The following is a 21,463-nucleotide window of genomic DNA, read 5'->3' on the forward strand; positions in this document are numbered from 1 at the left end:
AAGTATTGTGTGGGTCATGTTAGCAAGGATACCATGACCTTAATATAACAGAGCAATCAGCCTGGCTTCTTAGAATGATTATGGGAACATTCTTCTCTGGAAAAGAAAACAAATTAACTGTATTCACCAAATGTCTCCTGGAACACAGAAAGCTGTTCTGATAAAGACACTTAGCAAAACTCTTCCCTGAACACAAGCTCCAGGGAAAATTCAAGACTGGTTTTATATAAGGTTTGCCGAAAAGTAAATGAGACCTATTTCTATGAATGGCTTCAGGAAGCAGCTAGATTAGAAAAGAACTCCTTGAAGACCTGCACTGAAATATAAATCTGTAAGGATGATGCTAACAAAAGCATAAGCAATTACTTTTGGATAGTAATAATCCATTTGACACAATTAATCCAAATAATCCAAATCTATTAATGCCCCTTTATCTTTTCTGCATGCAGGACCGCTGAAACCCTCCACCCAGGCATGGTGAGACGCATTCCTATGTCCATGTGGAATGGAAATGTGTTTCTATATCTAAGACTCCAAAAGAAAAATAATTAATTGTTATCATTTACTTGTTATGCTGAAGGCCATGCGGCAAGAGACGATTCCTACTTGAATAGGAGAGTCATGGCAAGAGGGCATCAGAGCCCTCAAAACATTCTTCTGTCCACCCCCTCCCACCCTAATAGAGCTTGCTTCCTGTCGTCTCAAAGGTTAAAATTTCTATTGTTAGTGCCTTCTTTTGGCTAAATAGTTTGTTAAAATTGCAAATATCCCAACAAAGGGAGCACTAACTCTTTACCGGAACAGAGGAAGAAATAGCAAATCTGTCAGAGGCACATTTGGATGGTGGGAAGTAGGAAAATCTAGAAGACATTCGGTCTTTGAGGGGCACTGGAGGAGTAAAGTCATGAAGATGAACTTGGAGTGTTCTAGAGTTCCCACTGGGAGGCTCTTGGGTCTGAGGTTCACGTCCACGATCTTAAATCCTGATCATTTGTGTGTGTGTGTGTGTGTGTGTGTGTGTGTGTGTGCGTGTGTGTGCGCGCGCGCGGATGGTAATATAATAATGTTGCAAATCAAGGTGAGAGGAATAGGCCCTCTACTCCTCATTTCTCTCTGACTCTGTGTCCGGTTTCCATAATCTTTGTGGGAAGGGACTCTCCTTTGTAGCTCTGCTGCAAGGCTCAGGACAAGGCTTCATTGTCAAGAATTTATTTCGGGGTTCAAAATCAGGCGGAAAAAAAAAACAATTGTTTCTCCTTTCCTGACTGCTTTTCCTAGTACATTTCAGATTTGTTTTTCTTTCCAATATATATCATCACACAGATTCTAAAGGATGTCCTTATAGACTGGACTATATGCTCTTTAGCCTCATAATTGAGGATGACAAGGACAAGGCCACAGTTCAATTAAAATTTGATCTGAAGAGTATTGAAAGCTCAGCCTCTGACTGATTTGGACGGCTTAATTTCAGATTGATAACCTCAGGGAAAATCCTAGCAGAATTAACGAAGGAACCTTCCTCAGGGTCTGGAGGCACGCATGTCAGTTACTGGTCCAGGATTGCACCGAAGAAGTCACAGGGACACAAAAAATACTGGACCACGGACCTGGATTTACCACCCCGCTCACGTATCTCTGCCTTCATACATCAAATAAAATCCCTGTAGCTCCTCACATAGCCAACTTGCATCCGGGCCTCTGACGATTTCTTGCTGTTAAACTGCTTTTGTTTTTGTTTTACAGAACCAGCATAAAAAATTCTCCTTATACAAAGAACAGCTTTAAAAATCCTTGGTTGAATTATGCTGAGATACTAATTTATGTCTAAAAGAAATACTTGGTTGAATTCAGCTAGATTTTTTTTTTTTCCTCCTTAAATCAGTTCTATGTTTAGCTAGTAATAAACTCCTCCAGTCTGCAGAACAATTGGCAGGGCGGTCCCTTTAACAAGTCAGGGCCATCAGAAAAGGGCCAGTGCAGATAAAAAGGAGTTTAAAGTGCATCACCACCAGATGTGATATGTAGCCCTGTATCCGATCCTGGTTTGCACAAACCAGATGTCAAGAATATTTTGGGGATAGGAGGGGGATTCTGAATATGTACAGTGCATTAGAAGAACATTTATAGAACAATTTTTGCCTACTTATTTTGTTAAAAAAAAAACAACAACAAAACCATAATGTATATAAGCACCTCGAGAAAGATCCCAAAGAATAAACACTCAAGTAATGATCTCTGGGTGCGGGGGACACAGCGTTTTCTTATTTTTGCTTAGCTGTATTTTCTAAAAGTCTCCGATGCACATTTATTGCATCTGTAACAATAAAAGGGATTAGTCATTTCTCCATGCTCTAAAAAAAAACTCTTCATGTTCAGAAGGTCAAATCTGATTAATATGCCAACGCAGTATGGTTTTGTTTAGGGGGTAGGGCTCAGTCATTTTAAAATCACTTAAAAGAACCAAGAATTCTATGAGATGATAATGCTGATGCTAAAAGGCTTCTTGAATGTGTGACTAGGCCAGTCCATAGCCATTACGTTATTTTGTCCTCACAACTACTGTAAGAAGTCAGTTTCGTTACAGATGGGGAAACTGAGGCCCAAAGCAGCTAACGAAGTCACCTGAAGCTAGCTCAGCCACGGCAAAACCAGGATCCCTACTCCTGCCTGGCTCACTTCAAAGCCCCAGTCCCGACTTCCGTTGTTCTGCCGGTTTCAGAACTATGTTTACCCAAAGTAGAATGGCACCGGGCTGCTGTATATCAAGCAATCTAAGCAAGTTTGGGGTTAACATCTTTCGACGGATACGGAGTGTTGTTCGACAAGACAAGAAGAGATCTGGGAAAAGCGGTTCCATTTCAGTGATGACAATGGCGAGGTGGACGTGACGATGATGGTGGTGGTGGCGGCTAACACTTACCAAATGCTCGCCCAGGGCCCGACGCTTGCAGCTGTACACGGCATTTCACCCCCATAACAACTCCACGAGAAGGTTCTGCTTACTTTCATCTCTGTTACATAGATGAATCGGCTGGAGCTCTGAGAGATTAAATACCTTACTGAAGGTCACCCAGCTTGTGAGGATCAGGGTGAAGTCTGAAGGCTCCGCATCACGGCCCATGATCACTACACCGTAGCTCCTATTCGGGGCAGTCAAACCTGCTTACTGCTTGTGGAGGAGAGAACCCACTATCTCAGTGCCCAGACGCCATATGCCTTGCCGCTCCCCACGCTGTACCTTTGGAAGTACGTTTCCCTCACCTGGACAGCCGGTGATACACCTTACATACCTAACAGAATAACACAATGCTTCCTTAGAGTCTATTCAGCCCTTACTTCCTCGAGCAGGATGACTCCTAGTTGGATTGATATCTGTTCACAAACATAGCGCTTGTGTAATTTAATAAGGTTATGGAAATAAGGTTATCTGTGGTTTCCTATGTAAATATAGCAAATGCGTTTTAATAGGCAAAGGTTTCATTTTGCAAATTACCCCTTTAATGGGAAATATTCGCACTCAATTATTGTGCTGACACAGAGAGTGGACAAATATCCGATTTGATAATGGAACAGCAAATTAAAATCCGTGCAAGGCACAGAGCACAGAGCAGCGGCCCCATCCGATCCTGACGGCGCTGCCTGATTAAGTGCTCACGAGGCGGGTTTGGTAAGGGGCCCTTTCCTGATCTGATAACTGCCAGAGAGAAGCCAAAAGCAGAGTCAATCTGCAAATACTTAATCCTCCAGAAGGCAGATTAAGTGTATAATTGACCTATATAATCCATGTATCATCCCCAGTCAAATGTTCGCCGGGCCTGGTTCACAACGGCACGGGGGCCCGAGGAACGCCAGTGCGGATCGGGCATTACCACCAACGTGGATGCCTTCCAAGTTCGAGATGGTTTTTTAATCACTCATCTCCGAGCCTGTGAGGTTTAAGCAGATGAATTCACCCTAAGCACATCTCTTTTAATCCCGATTTTCTTCTCAGTCTGTGTCTTCAAGAAGTACAAGGAGGAAAGAAAATAAATTAATTTTTGTTTAGACCTTGAAATCTTAGGTGCTTCTCCTGATGATCTGATCTCTAATTTCAAAAAGCATGTTTTTGTTTTGGGGGAAGATATTGAATTAATCACCCAAGTGGGGGGGTGGGGGGGGAGCCATCTGCATGATTTATGGACACTCAAGCTTTAAATCACTGTCTTCAAGCTATTTCTTGGGTTTGTGTGTTTCTCCTCAGCAGCTGCTTTAGGAATATAGAGATTATTTCGTATCTATGTTTTATATTTTCTTTAAAAGTCAGCAATAATTTTCCAGGAGGCCAAGCTTCCATTGGAGTCTGACAGCAATCTGATTCTCCTTTAAAAATTCAGCATCTTTAATAGAATTTAAATTCATTGCTGTTTTACGTATTGGAATATTCTCTTGCTTTAAATCGCCCAATCTTTTATTTTGAAATATTTTAAACTGTTATTTTGCAGCAACTGAAACCAGTTTAAAATCCTATGTCCTACTTTTAGGAAAATTACAAAAATGCAGATGAAATGTATAGTTGTACATCTGAAACAGTATGGGAGGCTGCATGAGGATTCTTCCCCAATCAGTCCTTGATTTGTTTTTTATTTTAATTTCTTAAAGCTTATTTATTTTTGAGAGAGAGAGAGAGACAGAGAGAGAGAGAGAGAGAGAGAGAGACAGAGTGTGAGCAGGGGAGGGGCAGAGAGAGAGAGAGGAGACACAAAATCTGAAGCAGGCTCCAGGCTCTGAGCTGTCAGCGCAGAGCCCGATGCGGGGCTCGAACCCATGAGCCGTGAGATCATGACCTGAGCTGGAGTCAGACGCCTAACTGACTGAGCCACCCCGACGCCCCAAACAGTACTTAATTTTGGACTGGCATGACTAAAAGAGTTGATAGTATTTAATAGAATCTGGACAGTGCAAATCAATTACTAATAAACAGGGAAACTTTCACTGCATTAGAAAACCTGGTTAGGCAACGTTATGTCTGATGTATTGCTTCAATAAGCCTAGAGAATGCCTGTTTAAAAAAAATGTTGGTGAAGAAGAATTTGGAACACTGTTCTTAAGTTACATAATAAAATAGATAAAAATGCAGAACATTAAATATAGAGCCCCAAATGCTATGCCGATAATCTCCCACAAGCACCCAATTCCAGCCAAAAGTACAATGACAAGGCAGAGAGAAAGCTAGATCCGAGGGAGCCCGGTTAAAACGGAAGATGCGCTCATTAAATGACCCACTATTAGTCCAAATATTCTCAGATGCAAACACACACTAATGCCATCCAGCCTTTTCTACAAGGCACATTCAGAAAGGCAAAACCAAAACATCACAACAACAACCAAAAAACCGCGTCACAAAACTAAATAGCAAGAACTTAAAGGACTTTTCAGGTAAATAAAACGGAGACTTTGAAACACAGCTGAAAGCACAACAGGAGCTCTGAGACATGCCTCTGAATGACAGATGCCAGCAGGAACTAAAAACCAGAGAATGACACCACAGTCAGAATCAACAACCCCCAAACAGCAAACAATCTCGGAGATCTGTATTTTTTTCCTCGTTCAAAATGCTAATTTCCTATTATTCATTTCTGCCATTTATCAAAATGCAACAATTTGGAAGAGCCACCTCTCAGATCAACAAGTTTTTCTCCGTAGATTTCTGCCAATTGTTTAGAAACCTGCCCCAGGACCACCATCAGTAAGGAACAGAGTTTAAAGAACAAGTTCACTGTGGCAAGAAACTGAGGGTGGTCGGTTTCAGAGACCCTCCTGTCTTCACATTTGCTTCCCCTTAGCTCAGTGGACACAAGAGCCTTGCAGAGCGTAGATGCAAAGACATAAACACCATGCTTGAGGAAACAGAAGCCGAAAATAATCAAACATGTTGGTAATCTGATGTTTTGCTGCTAGATTATAGAAAAACAGTAAGTACTGAATTAAATTACCGAGACTGCATGGTAATGAAGCTTTTTGAGAAGCTCTGGGTTTTTCAAATGACAACTGTTTTAAATCCATGACAGATTCAATAACTTTTTTTGCACTACATCAGTTAGGTTGCTTAGCACCGATATTCTGTAAATTAGGGGAGCAGGTTATTTGGAAAGTAAGAAAGTAAAAGGCAAGAGATTTATTAGCTCCAAATAAGCTATAAAAAAAAATTTTTTTTCCCCACAGGGGTGGGAGTGAGGTTCAGCGAATGATTGTAATGGTGAAGTCTTTAAAATCAGATACTCTGGGGAGTGAAATAAGACTCCCTCAGGAAACATGATTAGCACACTATGAGAGTAAATTGTGAGGATTCTCACAGAATTAAGGAGGCCGTCTTACACAGGTCAGTGTAATTCGACAAGGGGCTAGAAATACTTGCGAGTTTTTGAATGACCCTAAGCATAATTTACTTTCTGAGCAGCATATTCTTAGTAAATGTGTCTTTTCATTATTAATTCACACTAAAAGCCAGAGGGCTTGAATTTGACTGTGTTCTACAATGGCCGGACAAGTCTAGCTTTACCATCTGTGTTAGCCAAGGCTCTACTCTTATTTTCGAATAACAATTCAGTTGCACTTTCCTTAAAAAAAAAAAAAAAGCCACAGAAAAGGACAATTTGTCTTGTTGCCTTCAACAAGGCTACCTTAAAATTTTTTGTGCCCCTTGTCATTTTAATAAAAAAAAAAAAAAAAAAAAAGAAGAGGTGGCTTATCTGTGAGAAAGCGACAGGCTAAGCTGCAGATCAAACATCAAATTCATTACGAGATGTTTTAAAGTGTTAGAGAGCACAAGGTTATTCGCACACACACTCGCACAGGAGCGCACACGCACACGCACGCGAGGGCCACACAAAACTGAGAATCAGAAGATACTGATCAAAGGAAAACAAAACAAAACAAAAAAGGCAACCTAGGCATTGAAAAGAACAATCCACAGGCTTCTTGGAAAATTTGCGGTTTGGAATTTAATTCGGTGGAGATGGGCAGACTCTCCGCACTCCTAACTGCCATCTGAGGCGGCTGCCTGTCTCTGTTTTCAATGCCTATTGGATGGGTGATTGTGCCCTGGGCATTCTAGGCTCAGTACTTTCGTGAAGGCACACATGCAGAGAAGGGAGAGAACCCGCTGGTGAGTTTTATGTATGTATGAGGCATTCTCAGTGGATGTGGGTCATGCTAGAAGATGTACACAGGAAGATTATTTGATTCTAATTCATGCCACTTGATATAATGTGATAAAACATTTGACATGAGAGATAAGTTCCATTTTAATCCGAGAGAGAGGACGGGTGGGAATTAAAAAGTAAGAAAGGTTTTTCTCGAGGAAAGGTGATGCAGAGGAAAGAGCGATATTGAGCACGGAGAGGGGATGATTGGAAAAGAAAAAAAGGAAGGAGCCTTTTCAACACACGAGGAAAGCAAATGAGCTGGAAGACAAAGCATGTAAAAGTCAGAAGCTGGAGAATCCTGAGCACTGCCAACAATGAGCTCACTTAGCTATGGAACAAAAACACGCGCGCACACACACGCACAAACTCAATGTAAATTGCTGAACACAATCACAGAAAAAATATAGAAACACGGATTCCATAGTAGACCAAAACATTAATGTTCGGGCTGGCACTAAAAATATACGAAAACCTGGACAGAAGGCGCTCACGCTTCACGAGACAGAAGTAGGCTGCACAATTAGAGCCACAAGGAGACAAGTACGTCAGCTTCCATGCACTCTGGCCGGGTCTACACTGGCAAATTCAGTGGAAACTTGAAGCAAAATATCTGGCTAAATTAGGCAGCCCCATCTGCTTTGGCCTGAAAGAGGCAGGCAGTTTGAGACCAAAGCAGATTCCTTTCCCCCCCCCCCCCCCCTTCTTTTTGCCTCAGTGGCTTGCTTTGGAAGTGCAGATGTAGTCACAATGGAAATAAGACTGCTTGATAGCTATTAATCCTCAGAAATCTGCATTTTCTCCAGTTCGGTCTGGGTCCGGCAGCCTGATATACCTGCTCTTTGTATAGCCGCTTCTTCTCCCGAGTTTTCAAGTGGGTGGGTGGGCAGGGGGCGCCCCAGTTTAAAACCACACTGACTGAACAAGTCTAGTACAAGAGTTTGCCCAAAGCCAGGGCTAACGAAGCATTTCCAGGCTTCCAGAAATGGAGTTCTCTTGGAAGGGTAACAATGCACCACGTACTGTACATCTGCAAGCCACGGCTGGGGTCAGGGAGGCACCACCCCCAGAAGAGGGAGCCGGTGTCAGCCTCCCCGACGACAACACATCCCTAAAGCAAGGCCAGATTGCGAGGAGGACCATGACCAAGAAAGGTCTCTGCCAGTTACAGAGAAGCTGCCTCACAAGCTTCGTGCAGAAACGAGGCTGCTTGCTGAGAGAGGCTGTGCGTCGTCCTACGTATCACACAGATTGGGACTGAGACACGGCCACGCCAGAGTGGGTTCGGAACAGACACACGACAGATAAGAGCCTAAGGCAGAGGGAAAGGAAAAGACACTGCTCGAATCAGGACCAATCCATTTTCTCAAAATGTGACTTATCCTCCTGTCTCTTATTTTGTCACATTTTGGAGGGTCTCCTCCTTGGTCTTCAAGGAGGAGAAGGCATTTACTTACATCAAATAACCTTTCTATATACATCTCCTCATTGACCTTATCACGGAGGACATCCTGAGAGTGACGGACGAAAGTCACATAGGCGTCGGCCACGTCCATCCCGGGTTTCTGCAAAGAAACAGGAAAACATGAAAATGGAATTTTCAGACAGTGACTTCCTCGGTGACTCATGCATTTCAGTCTCCCCACCCCACCCTACCCCACCCCACACTGCCTGTGCTGGAATTTGAAGCTATTCATAATATACTGTAGAGCTATCCACAGCCTGGACTGCTAAGAACTGATATTTGAGCCTCCTGCTCTTTCCAGGAATCAAACCTGGCTAAGAAAGGGAGCTGGGATTACACGGTTTTACAGTTATTTTTTAAGCTATTAATTTCTTTTTCTGCTATAGATACTATAACAGATAAATCATCACTGGATAACCCAGAGACATCCTCTGGCTTTTCTTTGGATTGAAATCCCCATTTAAGAATACCCAAACAGACTCTGTCTTCCACTGTCTGTCCTTAATATAACATTGGAAAGGTGACAGCCTTCCTCGATCTTTTTTTCTTCTTTAAAAAATGGAGAAAATGCTAAGTAAAGAAATTATATTTTAGCGTACATCTCCTCCTACTGAAGCCACATTTTTTTTTGGGTGGGTGGGTGGGTGGGGAGGAACACTTTAACCTGAGTATGTAGTGAATATTTCCTAATCGGTTTACTCAGAGGAGACATTCAACCTCTTATCTGTCTTTGCTTCCCAGCGCAGCCTTATGGCCCCCAAATTTTAAAAAGCGGGAATTGAGGAGGAGGGCAAAGGACGTGATTTTTAAATAAATTAGATTTTCTGGAAAGGTAAGCAGGTGGTTCATCCAGAGTTAAGAAATAATTTATTGTGAGAAAATACTAATAAAAAAAAAAAAAAAAAGAGAGGCTCGGGGTGCACACTGCTTGAGATGTCGCAATCAAAGATACGTCCAAAGAAACCTATTAAAACAATGTAATATGGGTCATCAGGAGAGCTGCAACAAACCGCTTAAATTTCCCCAGTAGACATGTATGTTTGCTAATAACTAAACAAGATTAGTTTTCATTACTGTGATTTACCTTAGATCACAAAGTATCATTTCTCTACAAGACGGGACTGTCAGCCACTGCAAATTGAAGTTAGTTAACACTTCTGTGTAATTTCCAGGGTGAAAATGAGGAAGGTTTGGAAACAGTAGGACTGTATTTTTTTTTTTTTTTCATGATACAAAGCAAACAATTATCAAGGAAAGGGCCAATGCTTTGGCCCCTGGGATGCTAGTAACATTTCTTAACACCTGCTGGAACAATGACAAGGTATTAATTTGAAAAACAATGAGGACAATCCAAAGCCACAGTAGTCAACTGTTACACTTTCAAGCAATTTTCAGTGAATGGATTGAGCAGGTTCCGTGATGGTCCTATAATTGTGGCAGTTTTATGATACGAAACAATAGAGGTTCTCCAATGAGATGTGATACATATCAGTTCTAAACTGGCACCTCGCTAGGCTCCTTCTCTCCCTTTGGCAGCCGCACATCAAAGGGCATTCTCAGTAGGGATGGGGACCCCCCCCATTTGGGGGGACTTGAGAAACTTATTAGTATTGTTTCCATTTCTTCCCTGGTGATCCTGGAGGCAGATATGGCCTTTTCCTGGACTCATGCAGCCACCTTAGAGCTAAGATTCAAAGCTCAATTCAGCAGCCCTGTTAGTAACCGGCAACGTTAGTAACCTATAAGAAGGGTTATTTTCACCCACTCCTTCTCTTTCCACAAAATTTGCTGTCGTCAAAGGGCGTTTCATTTAAGTTTTAAAAACTTTGACCAAAAAAAAAAAAAAAATCAGGGTGGTTTATCTTACCTAGGTAGTTAAAAAGCTCCATGGTTCTCTACCTTTTGACCCTTCTTTTTCTTCATCGCGTGTACCAATAGCTGACATTTACTATATATCTGCTTGTTTGCTCTCACTAGAACACAACTCCACAAATATAGGGGCTTTATTTTATCTATTTTCTATTGTATCCTCAGCACACAGAATGATGCCTGGCACAGAGCAGGTGCTCAGTAAATATATGCTGAATGAACAAACCCATGAATGAATAAGCCCCTTCCCCACATCTTTTTTTTTTTTTTTTTTTTTGAGCTCTTTAGTCACACTACCTGGATTTTTATTATATTCCCCCACCAACTGGAACTTGCAAACATCATTTAAATTTCTCTGGGTCTTAGTTACACCATCTGTAAAATGGGATTAATAATAGCTCTCCTACTTACCTTCAAGGGTTGTTATAAAATAATGTAGGTCAAGATACCATAAAAGCCATAAATTGATATACAAACATGAGCCACTATGACTCTGTTCCCCCACCCTGCCCCACAATATTGTATCACTTCATAGCCTTACCCACCTTTGGAATCTACTTTGGAACCAAGAAGAAAACGGGGCTTGAGAGAAACCAACATCAAAATAAAGACGATAGAGTCTCTGCGTGCCAATGCATACAGTGTTCTTATGATACAGTCCCCAGGCCTCCACTCACCACCTTCTTCCTTTCTCACCAGCTTTACATCCAAAGCCAACAAGTTTGTCTCCCTTCCTTCAGTGGACCAGGAAGGGGCAACTGTTTGAAACGGGTGGGCTGATAACAGAGTGCCATCACTTTTCCTGACACCCTTAGCAAACTGCAGCACCAGACAGGTAGACCCAGCAACCACTGGGGTCTGGGATTATCAAGGGCAGAGGTAAGCCGCCTCTATACCTCTGGAGGCCCTGTGGGTAGCAGGTTACTACATGGCTACGGGGGAAAGACAGTCACAGTGGTGATCCTTTGTCATTGAGGGAGGGTTGAAGTACAGTTTTCTGTTTACACAGGCAGAGAAGGATGTGTAATGAAGTCTAGGTAGATTTCCAACCAAAATGGTTAAAAGAAAGACTGTTCACAGACAAGCTAACTTGCAGTTGTGCATGGAAAATATTCTTGGCTAAATGACTGATGCTATTAGATAAATGAGGCTTTATAACATTGCTTTCCTTTCCTTTCTTTCTTTCTTTTTTTTTTTTTTTTAACATTTATTCACCTTTGAGAGACAGAGACACAGCACGAGTGTGGGGAAGGGCAGAGAGAGAGGGAGACACAGAATCCGAAGCAGGCTCCTGGCTCTGAGCTGTCAGCACAGGGCCGGATGAGGGGCTCAAACCCACAAACCATGAGGCCGCTTGACTGAGCCACCCAGGCGCCCCTATACCATATTGCTTTCTAAACACAGTGGGGAAAGCTTCAGATGATGGTGTTTAGTATCTCGTACGTTGTTTATTTCAAATATGGCTTGGACAGGCCGAGGATGGAGATTTTAGCAAACGTATAAAACAAACAAATAATCTCTGTATAGTTGACTCCCTCCACCTGTGGAAGGTATCATTTGTGAAGAAGCCACTCTGTGGCTTAGGAAAAATAGGACATTTTATTCATAGCTTGCCCCTACCAGGTACTTCTGAGCTTGAAAACAAATTCAAATTTTCAGTAACTTAAGCAAGCCCTAGTTAGAAATGCAAATCTGTCATGTATATTCGGAAGGGTCAAATACTACATCTAAGACAAAGAGATAGGCTTTGGGGATTACGCAATGTTTTGAATGACTGGTAACAGCATTTCTCTCCATTAGTGCGGATAATTAAGAGACAAATCTCTAATGTAACTAACTACTAGTCCCCACAAGGAACTAAACCAATAAACCATGTGCCAAAAACCTCACAGGGCAACACAGATGAACTCGGAGACTTCAGAGCCAGAAACACCTCGGAAGATGATTTCACCCAGAGTTCTTAACCCTGGCTGCAAATGAGAAGGATCTGGGGAGCTTTGGGCAATACTATCACCAAGACCCCTCACTCCAGAAATTGTTTTAATTTGGCAAGCAACCTGGCTCTAATGCTCGTAAGGGCTCCCCAGGTGTTTCCAATACGTAGCCAAGGTCCAGACTCATGGGTTTAGCCCACTGGTTCCCAAACCTGCACTCGCCCAGATCAGCTCTTTGGAAAGAGATTTCCAGGCTCCGCACCCCTCCCCCCCTCCCCGCGAACTATTGAAGCAGAATCTCCGGACACAAGGGGCCTGAAATCTCTACTTAAAAAAAAACAAAAGACAACCCCCCTCCCCAAACACTGCCAAGTATTAACGCTGCACATTCTGGGGTGAGGACACGTGATTTAATAGGTGATCGTCCCCGGTGTGCCAGGACACTGGCTCTTCAAAATAGAAGACAGAAACAACAAAACAGAACAAAACAGCAAACCTTGACTGGTTACGCCTGCCAATCTCCACGGTGTAACTATTCCCTCCTTGGCTGAGTTCAAGCTACCCATGTGCCCCGACTGAAGGCAGAGTTGGAAAAACATGCACACAACTGACTCCTGGAAGGCAGGGCTAGCAGGCTTTCCGGAGTCAAACTGCTGGCACTTAAACCCTCACGCCCTGATTTACTAGCAGGTGATGCTGGACTTGCTCTTAACCTCCCCGTGCCTCACTTTCCTCACCTGTGAAGCAGGGTGATCCCATTTCCCTCCCATAGGGTTTCTTGGAAAAGCACACAATTACTGTAATTTACCATATGTAAACATGCACAGACAGTACGCCTGTGTATTCTGTGCTATTATTTTCCATAACATTGTTTATTTACTAAAACACAATATTCTTGCTATGATATTATGTGCAATAAAAATAGATGTTAATCAACTTGATTTTAAAGGGTATCTTTGTCCTGAGCGATAACAATTGGTGAAATCATGGGTTTGATGTGCTAACCACATTTTTTTCTAATACTCCTTAAATAATTACTCAATTATCCCAATAAAGATGTCGGTCTATGCACGAACTAAAATCATCTTGCAGATGGCATAGTGTTTAAGGGGACTGGTTTAAATCTCAGCTCTGCCACTTACCAGCGGTGGGACCCTGAGCAAATGACCATCTCTGCGCCTCAGCTTCCTCATCTTTAAACATTTGAAGTGCTTACCTTAGAACAGTGCTTAGCACACAGGGAATGCTTTATGAGGCTTGGCTGCAATTGCAATTATTATTATATTATGTATCAGCAGTGGCAAATGTACCACAGTTTGGAACACATTGCATCATTGTCTTCTGTCTCCCTAGAGGGTGCAAATTCTGCTAATTCACTTTTGTTCCCTTTCGTGTAGATGAGAGCCCCCTTTTCTTCCCCCTTAGCTTTACAATAAATCTAAACCTGGTCTGTAGGAATTAGGTGGAAACCACATGAAATCACTGATGTTTGACTTTTTGGACCCCCTCCCCAAAATAATTTGACCTCCCCAATAACTTCCGGTGATAGCGATGATTGCCAGGTCAAGTTTCTCTGGGTATTTGGAGCTTGCCTGCTGGGCACCTGTTTAAACCTCGCCGGGGAGATCACCCCTTGACTTGGAGGCCTATAGACACCAGATCTTCAGGCTGGGTGCCTAGAATTTCAGTTTCTATTAGGGCTGCAGACCCGTGCAGGTCAGGACTGCTGTCAGCAAATTCATCCTCTCTCCCTGCTCCCCTGTGCAATACAGTGCGAGCACCCCCTTATCCGCCTGCCCAGGGGCTCTGCTCCTGCTGCTGAAATGTCTAGGGAGTGCCAGGTATAGTGCTGAGAGTTCCATATATGTGTGTCATTTAATCTGCACAGCAAACCTGTGACTTGGGTATTATTACCTCTCTTTTAAGGGTGGAGAAATAGGCCCAGAGAATTTGAGTAGTTCGCTCCCTGTGAACTGAAAGTTTATACTTTGGGGCTTGGAAAAATAAATTACTTAACGCCTCTCCTGGCTGCGGTTGCGTGTGAGCTTTTTCTCTTCTCCATTATAAAGACTCTCTACGTGAAGGAGTCTGAGGTCCCTCGATGAGAAGTATTATATAAATTCAAAGCATAATTATTGATTGTACATTCTCTCATTAAACAAACAAAATGTATGCTAATGCTAGATTCACTCCAATTTTCCATTTTGCCATCCTTTGCGAAATAAGCCAATAAACGATTACACACTTAGCTTCCTGGGGAAATGAATTTAAATGTTAATATAAATCCTTTTAGAAAAAAACAAATTTTAACAAATAAGTATTTGAACAAGGAGGGCACTTAACCACGTTCAGAATGAGAAACGTTCAGTACAAGACCCTTGGTGGCTGTTGAGATAAGCTCTCTAAATTTAATATTTTATAATAGACTCACACCTCTTTTGTTAGAAATGGAGAAACAGAATCATTTTCTTTTCCCCTTTATTGGAATATATTTAAATCTCTCCAATTTTATTTTGCTAATAGGCAGGGCAAAGTCTGTCGATAAATGTATCCTGACTTATCACAGGTAATCCCACACTCCAGCATTCATGTGTAGTACTTAACCTCAATTTAAATGTAAATTTTGGGCAACCACAAGTGCTTTATCTGTGAACTTTGAGAGCTCTCTTCATTAATGAGGTCTGCACTAATTATAAGCAGTTCTGTAAGATTTCCTTAAAACAATTGCAGAATTGACCCCAAAATGAACAAATTCAGAATTTATTTGTTTAAAAAAAAATACTGGCACCCTTGTGCAAATTTCTAGCTCACAGAGACTCCCAAGGTGTGCATACAGGAGGGGAGGGGAGTAGGCCAATAGAGAATGAACTGTACCAGAGAAACCCAGGAAAATGAAACGAAAGGCCACTGGGTTTACTCTCAAACAGGATCTCTCCTCTGGATGAAAGAAACGATACCCTCTTTTCATCTAAAAAAAAAGTTTTACCATGAAATACTCTTGGCTTCTCTCTTTCTGGTGATTCAAGTCAGGAATATGCAATTTAGTAGCAACTAATGAAAACAGCATCATTAAATTTCTCATGAAAGCAAACACATACACACGCGCGCGCACACACACACACACACACACACACACACACAAAAGCAATTTTCGAATACTCACAGGTACATCCACATATTTGGAAGCTGCCTTCACCTAAGGAGGAAAGAAGAGGGCAGAAGTGAGGCTGGTGTTTATGCTTCATTGTCCACAGCTCAGTGCTGTGTCACCATCAGTTAATACAATACACTGGCACACGTAGCTGACCAGGAAACACAGAAAGGTACTAAAAAATAAAATGTGATGTCTATTCTCTTTCCCAAGCTGTAGCTACCGCTTTGGAGAGAAAGAGAGAAAAGAGAGAGGGAGAGAGAAAAGAGGGAAGAAAGGTAGGCAAAAGGGAGAGGAAAGGAAGGAAAGGAAAGGAAAGGAAGGGAGACAGGAAGAAAGAAAGGGAAAAAGAAAGAAAAAAGAAAAAGGGAAGAAAAGAACAAGAAAAGAAAGAAGAGAAAAGAAATGAAAAGAAAAGAGATGAAAGGAAAAGAAAAGAAAAAAGAAAAGGCAAGCAAATATTTACTGATTAGGATCCTGTGGCTGTTGTGGGAATTTTGCATGCTCCTCTGTCCCTTTAAAAAGTAGAAAAGTAACTAGCTAAACCGAAACTGATTAGTGGAGGGCTTGCTAGTCTAGAAAAGCAACTAAGGCCGCTGTTACTTCCTGTATTTTGGGTCTTTTTGTCCTGTGGCCACAGGTTTGTCCTAATGGAACCCTTGAGTTTCAGTTAAGAGTCTTAAAGAGGACTCGGTGTGGTGGGTGGGCATCCTTAACCCAGAGGGTGACAGGTGTCTGTGGGTGGGGTTGAGAGTACCAGAACCTCTCAAAGCCTGTCCCAAGGCTGTCGTTGTGTCTCCTGGTTTTAAATACTAACAACCCCAGACAGGAAGAGCAGGAAGTGGTTATGGAATTTATTTTCAGTTTTCGGGGAGAGAGTGCGATATAGTATCTGAGAGCATGGAATCTGGAGTTGGGTGTAGGTTCAAATCCCAGCTCTACGACTTACGAGCTGTGTGACCTTCGGCAAATTACTTCGTCTCTCTGAGCCTCAGGTTCCACATCGGCCAAAGGCAGAGATGCTAATAGATACTTACTTTAGCGGGTGATCTAAAGGTCAATGTACACAAGGTTCTGGGACGTAGTAGGCATGGAATGAATGGTAGGGAAGGTGATCAATTCATAAGCACATCTGGGGGGGGGCGCTCTGCGTGCTGTGGGAAGTCAAGAATGGCGAGGTTGGAGGAGTAAAGCCTAAGGGACTTATTTCCTTTTGACTTGGCTCTTGTTCCTCGAGGCACAGGTGAGACCAGGGGGCTACGTTTGGGGTCAGAGAGGGTTTTGAGTCTTGTTGGAAACTACAAAGACGGATGCACACAGAACAGTTAGGACGTCTTTCACATCACAGGTAGGGCTTCCTCTTGTCACTTGGCTGAGGCCACTATCAGGAATCACAGCTTCTACCCACATGTCGCCCAGTAAAGTGTCCAGGGGAGCATTTTCCCCAATTGCTCTTTTCTCAAGGCTCCTTTTCAAAATACCAACTCCCAAGGGAGAAAAGCCAGCGAACCAAAAAGGTAGGTTGGCAAGAGCCCAGGATTAAGAGTGGACAATTCTCAAAGTGGCAAAACTAGTTGACCCTGAGACAGTCATGTCAAGTCCCACAGACTTGGTCTCTAGAACTGGGTGATGATTCTGTGTTCTTCGCAGGGTTGAGAGCCTGACCCAGTGAAAAAACATATGAGAAAGTGTTTCAGAAACTTTAAAGGGCTGACCACACACATCGATGAGTTAATTCTTGAGAGGGCAATGCATCTGAACACCCAGAATCAGCACCAGCACCCAAGGTAATTCCTAGATTCTCTTGCTAAGGATGCTCTTAAAACCCTACATTTTTCTTTGCAGTGTGGACTGCAACTGTAATTCCGTAATTTTGTGCAATGTCTGTCTCCCACAGAATGTCTTGTCTTGATCACAGCTGTCTCTCTAGTGACTCACTTGGTACCTGGCTTAGAAAGGGCGCTCAGGGAAAATGCACAGAAGGAAGGAAGGAGAGAAAACAAGTGACCAGCGATGGCTTCAGGGTAGTTCAGGAATGAGCAGGGAATGGCCAGATTGAGAAGCCATTGCATGACTCAGTCTGAAAGCCAACATTGTGAAAGCTCATTCCTGCAAAGGCTGCTGGGTGAAAGGAAAATGGCCATTTGGGGCCATTAGAGGGATATGAGGAGGGGCGCCTGGGTATCTCAGTCTGTCAAGCATCCGACTTCGGCTCAGGTCATGATCTCGTGGTTCGTGAGTTTGAGCCCCGCGTGGGGCTCTGTGCTGACAGCTCGGAGCCTGGAGCCTGCTTCGGATTCTGTGTCTCCCTCTCTCTCTGCCCCTCTCCCACTCATGCTCTGTTTCTTTCTCTCTATCAAGAATAAATACACATTAAAAAAAAAGCGATATCAGGAAAGCTTTCCAGATTTTGCACAACTAATGTTTCTACTAAATGATCCCCAAAACCAAATTTCTCCTGTCCATTCTGGATGTAGAATTTAGTTTGGGCAAAAAGTTGGTTTTCCTTTCTTTCAAGTCTCCCTCACCTACAATACCTAACACTTATGCGATGTTTTTCACTTGGCAAAACACATTCATGGACAGTTTCTTCTTTCAGCCACTCTGCAAAATGAGGGCTAGGAAGCATCTCTATTTTACAATTCAGAGCACTAAAACCCTCAGAATTTATTTGCTCATAATCTAGGCCAGAAGGCAGAGATGGCAGGACTCACATGTGGTCTCCTGAACTCCCAATTTTCCCTTTGGAACTCCCGATCTCCTCACCCATTGTAGAAATGTCTGAGGGACTCAAGCATCAGTGGTTGGGGCAGGTGCTGGTAAAATCATTCTTCTCAGCTGGAAACTGCCTCTTTTGCTCTGTGGAGTCAGTGCTTGGCAGTTGGTAAGAGTTTTGCTACAGCTGAAATGATCAACCTTTAAACACGCCTACTCTCCATTTACCACTAACATGCAGTTTCAATCCAGAGAATGACACCAGTCAAATTCTTTTCCTTTCGAGGCAGTTTGGGAAGATAAGGCAAGCTGTATGTCATGAATGAAAACCATCCACTCTCCTACACACACCAGCCTTCAGTTTTTCATCAGATAACTGCTGACTTATACCTTGTCTTGTAGATGTCGCTCCCATCCCATAGTGATAGGAAAAAAACAGCTCAGAGTAAACTGTGGTCCTATTATTATTTAGAGTATTGTTTTGGTGTATCGTTTTTGGTTCTGGCCACTGAACTTTAAGAAGGAGGTTGACGAGGGGCGCCTGGCTGGCTCAGTCGGTTGAGTGTTTGACTTTGGCTCAGGTCATGATCTTACGGTTGGTGAGTCTGAGCCCCGCATTGGGCTCTGTGCCGATAGCTCAGAGCCTGGAGCCTGCTTCAGATCCTGTCTCCCTCTCTCTCTGCCCCTCCCCCACTCACACTCTGTCTCTCAAAAATAAATATTTTTTTAAAAAGTTAAAAAATAAAAAGAAGGAGGTTGACAATAAGGATCCAGGAGAGCCTTCTATAAGGGAAGTGAAAGCAGAGACATCTTGCCTAGAAAGGGAGGGCTAATGTGGCCTTAATTAAGGAGCATCCATGTAGAAAGACTAAGCTTTTTCATGGTGGTTTCAGAGCATGGAATCAGGATGGATGAGTAGAATGAAGGGCCCCCAGAGAAGGTTCAAACAGCTCTCTCAGTCCATCCAAGCACTGGTCGTCTCTGACGGTCGAGCAGCTCAAGCAGAGGCTATATAGGGTGCTCTGGATGGGAGCCTTCCCCTTGTGACAGGTTACATCTAAGGCTGCTTCCTGTTCTGACTCTAGTCTCCTTAAGAGGTAGGAAGCTTTCATCAGTTCTATCTTTTTATAGTAGATGTTGAGGTATAGCAGAGCGAATAAATTGGCAAAGCGAGGATCAGAGCTCTGGTTCCTGAACCCACTCCTGCCTACCGTCAACAGCGCTGCCTTTAAACATCACATTTATTTTCAGTATCCGTAGAATATGTTTTTGCCAGCTACGTTCTGAGAGGAAGGACCAGATCCTCCCAGCTCATGAGGGCTTCAGAATTATTGCCAAGGGTCGGAAAAATTCAAGAGGCACCAGACGCTGCCTCTAGATTAAATAAACAACAGGCCTTACAATGTACACAAGACACTTTTCCATCATATGTAAATATGATTTTAATGAATAGAACACACGTTTCTTTAAAAGTACTACCTGCTTCATAGAATTTTGTCATTCTGTATGTTTTCCCATCAGCGGTTCTAAAACATGTATGTGTGTGTCCATCGGTGTGTACAATTTTTTCTTCTTTACCTTTAAATATTTTTTAAGTTTATTTATTTTGAGAGAAAGCGCGAGAGCTTGCGAGCAGAGAGAGAGGGAGGGGATCCCAAGCAGGGTCCGAGCTCTCAGCACAGAGCTCACTACGGGGCTCAAACTCACAAACCGTTAGATCATAACCTGAGCTGAAACCAAGAGTCAGACACTTCACTGGCTGAGCCACCCAGGCGCCCCTCTTTTTTAACTTCAGAAGAAATCTTCCCAGTGAAGTGGCTAAGAGGATGAATTCGGGATTGTTGGGGTCAGAAGTCTGGCTTTGCCATTTTCTAGCTTGTGACTTTGGGCAAGTTATTTAACGTCTCTGAGCCTTCTCTGCAGATGGGACGTTCTAATAGTACTCAAAGGGATACTGTATGGATTGAATGAGATAATCCATCTAAGAGTGTAGAACAGTATTGGCATGGGGTAGAAGCTATTGAGGGTGACTTTTCTTAGTGGTTACCGCAAATACTAGCTTATTAGTACAGATGGAGTGCATGCACCTTGTTCTGGTGATGGTGGTGACAGTTTCACCCCTCACCCCCAGCCCGTGGGCCATTTCTTGCCATAAAAAGGATGCTGGAATCTCCTCAGGTTACCAGCAGGTATCTGGGCTGACTCACAGTCTGGTATACTTTCTGCCAATTTAGTGACCATCCTATGTACTGGAGAAAACCTTGAGGCACACAGCAAAGATCTGTTCCCTAATTCAGGATGGCTGAGTTTATGCACGAGTAAGAAGGCAGCTTCCCAGTCCAGGGCACTCACTTATGTTCAATAACACATACCTACAGCTCTCCGGGACCAAGCCGGGTCCCTAGGTGCTCTGGGACGCAGGAGATAAGGTTGGGGAGGTGGAGGGGGGGGGAAAGGGTTTGCCCCACAGACCGGTCTGGCACCTTTTCTAAGCAGGCACTCAACTGCCCTCAAGGGAGAGGCAAGAACTGTGACTTCAGCCAGATCTCATTTCCTGAAATCCTGATGGTCAGATGGCACGAAGAATACGCCTTCTCTAGCAGTACCATGGGCACCCACCCTCTCGCCCCTGACTGCCCAGATAGACTTTCCCAGTTCTGGGTTAGGATGTCAGAAAAAGAAACACAAGGTAAGAGAGGCTGAGGGAGACCTCAGGAACCAGAGGCTGAGGGAGACAAGCTGTCAGTGAACAACTTGTTCATGTTCTCATACGCCCGAAGCAAGGAACACTTACTATGTACAAGGCACCAGGTCAGGGGCTGTGCTCCATCAGAAGGCATTTGCTCCATGATTCCTGACCCCTTTCTTAGAGGATGTCTAAGTGCACAATCCCTCCAAACACAGAATGAGTCATGTCCATCCAACAACTAGTAACTATAAGTAACATTTCAGAGTGCTTATGACTTGCCAGGCAATGAGTCAGGGATACCACATTTGTTATACTGAATCCTCACGACAATACTTCGAGGGGGTCCTATTAATTATTCCCTTTTACAATTGAAGAAACCAAGGCCCAGACAGATGAACTTGGCTTAAAGTCGTACAGCTAAGAAGTTAAAGCTTGAGACCTCCCATCTCCTCAGCTGCC

The 21,463-nt window shown here is 43.2% G+C and overlaps 1 protein-coding gene across 29 annotated transcripts in view; it reads right to left on the reverse strand.

Annotated features, from left to right (window-relative positions):
- The window catches only part of CADPS (calcium dependent secretion activator), a 481,890-nt gene that overhangs the window by 31,528 nt on the left and 428,899 nt on the right, over positions 1–21,463 (reverse strand). For all 29 annotated transcript variants that reach the window (XM_045496967.1, XM_045496969.1, XM_045496972.1 and 26 more), the window contains 2 exons: positions 15,613–15,645; positions 8,639–8,746 (listed from right to left, as the gene is read on the reverse strand). In XM_045496967.1, coding sequence (XP_045352923.1) covers positions 8,639–8,746; positions 15,613–15,645 — 141 coding nt within the window. The remainder of the gene's footprint in view (positions 1–8,638; positions 8,747–15,612; positions 15,646–21,463) is intronic.

This window comes from Leopardus geoffroyi, chromosome A2 (genome assembly GCF_018350155.1).
Source record: "Leopardus geoffroyi isolate Oge1 chromosome A2, O.geoffroyi_Oge1_pat1.0, whole genome shotgun sequence".
Lineage (NCBI taxonomy): Eukaryota > Metazoa > Chordata > Mammalia > Carnivora > Felidae > Leopardus > Leopardus geoffroyi.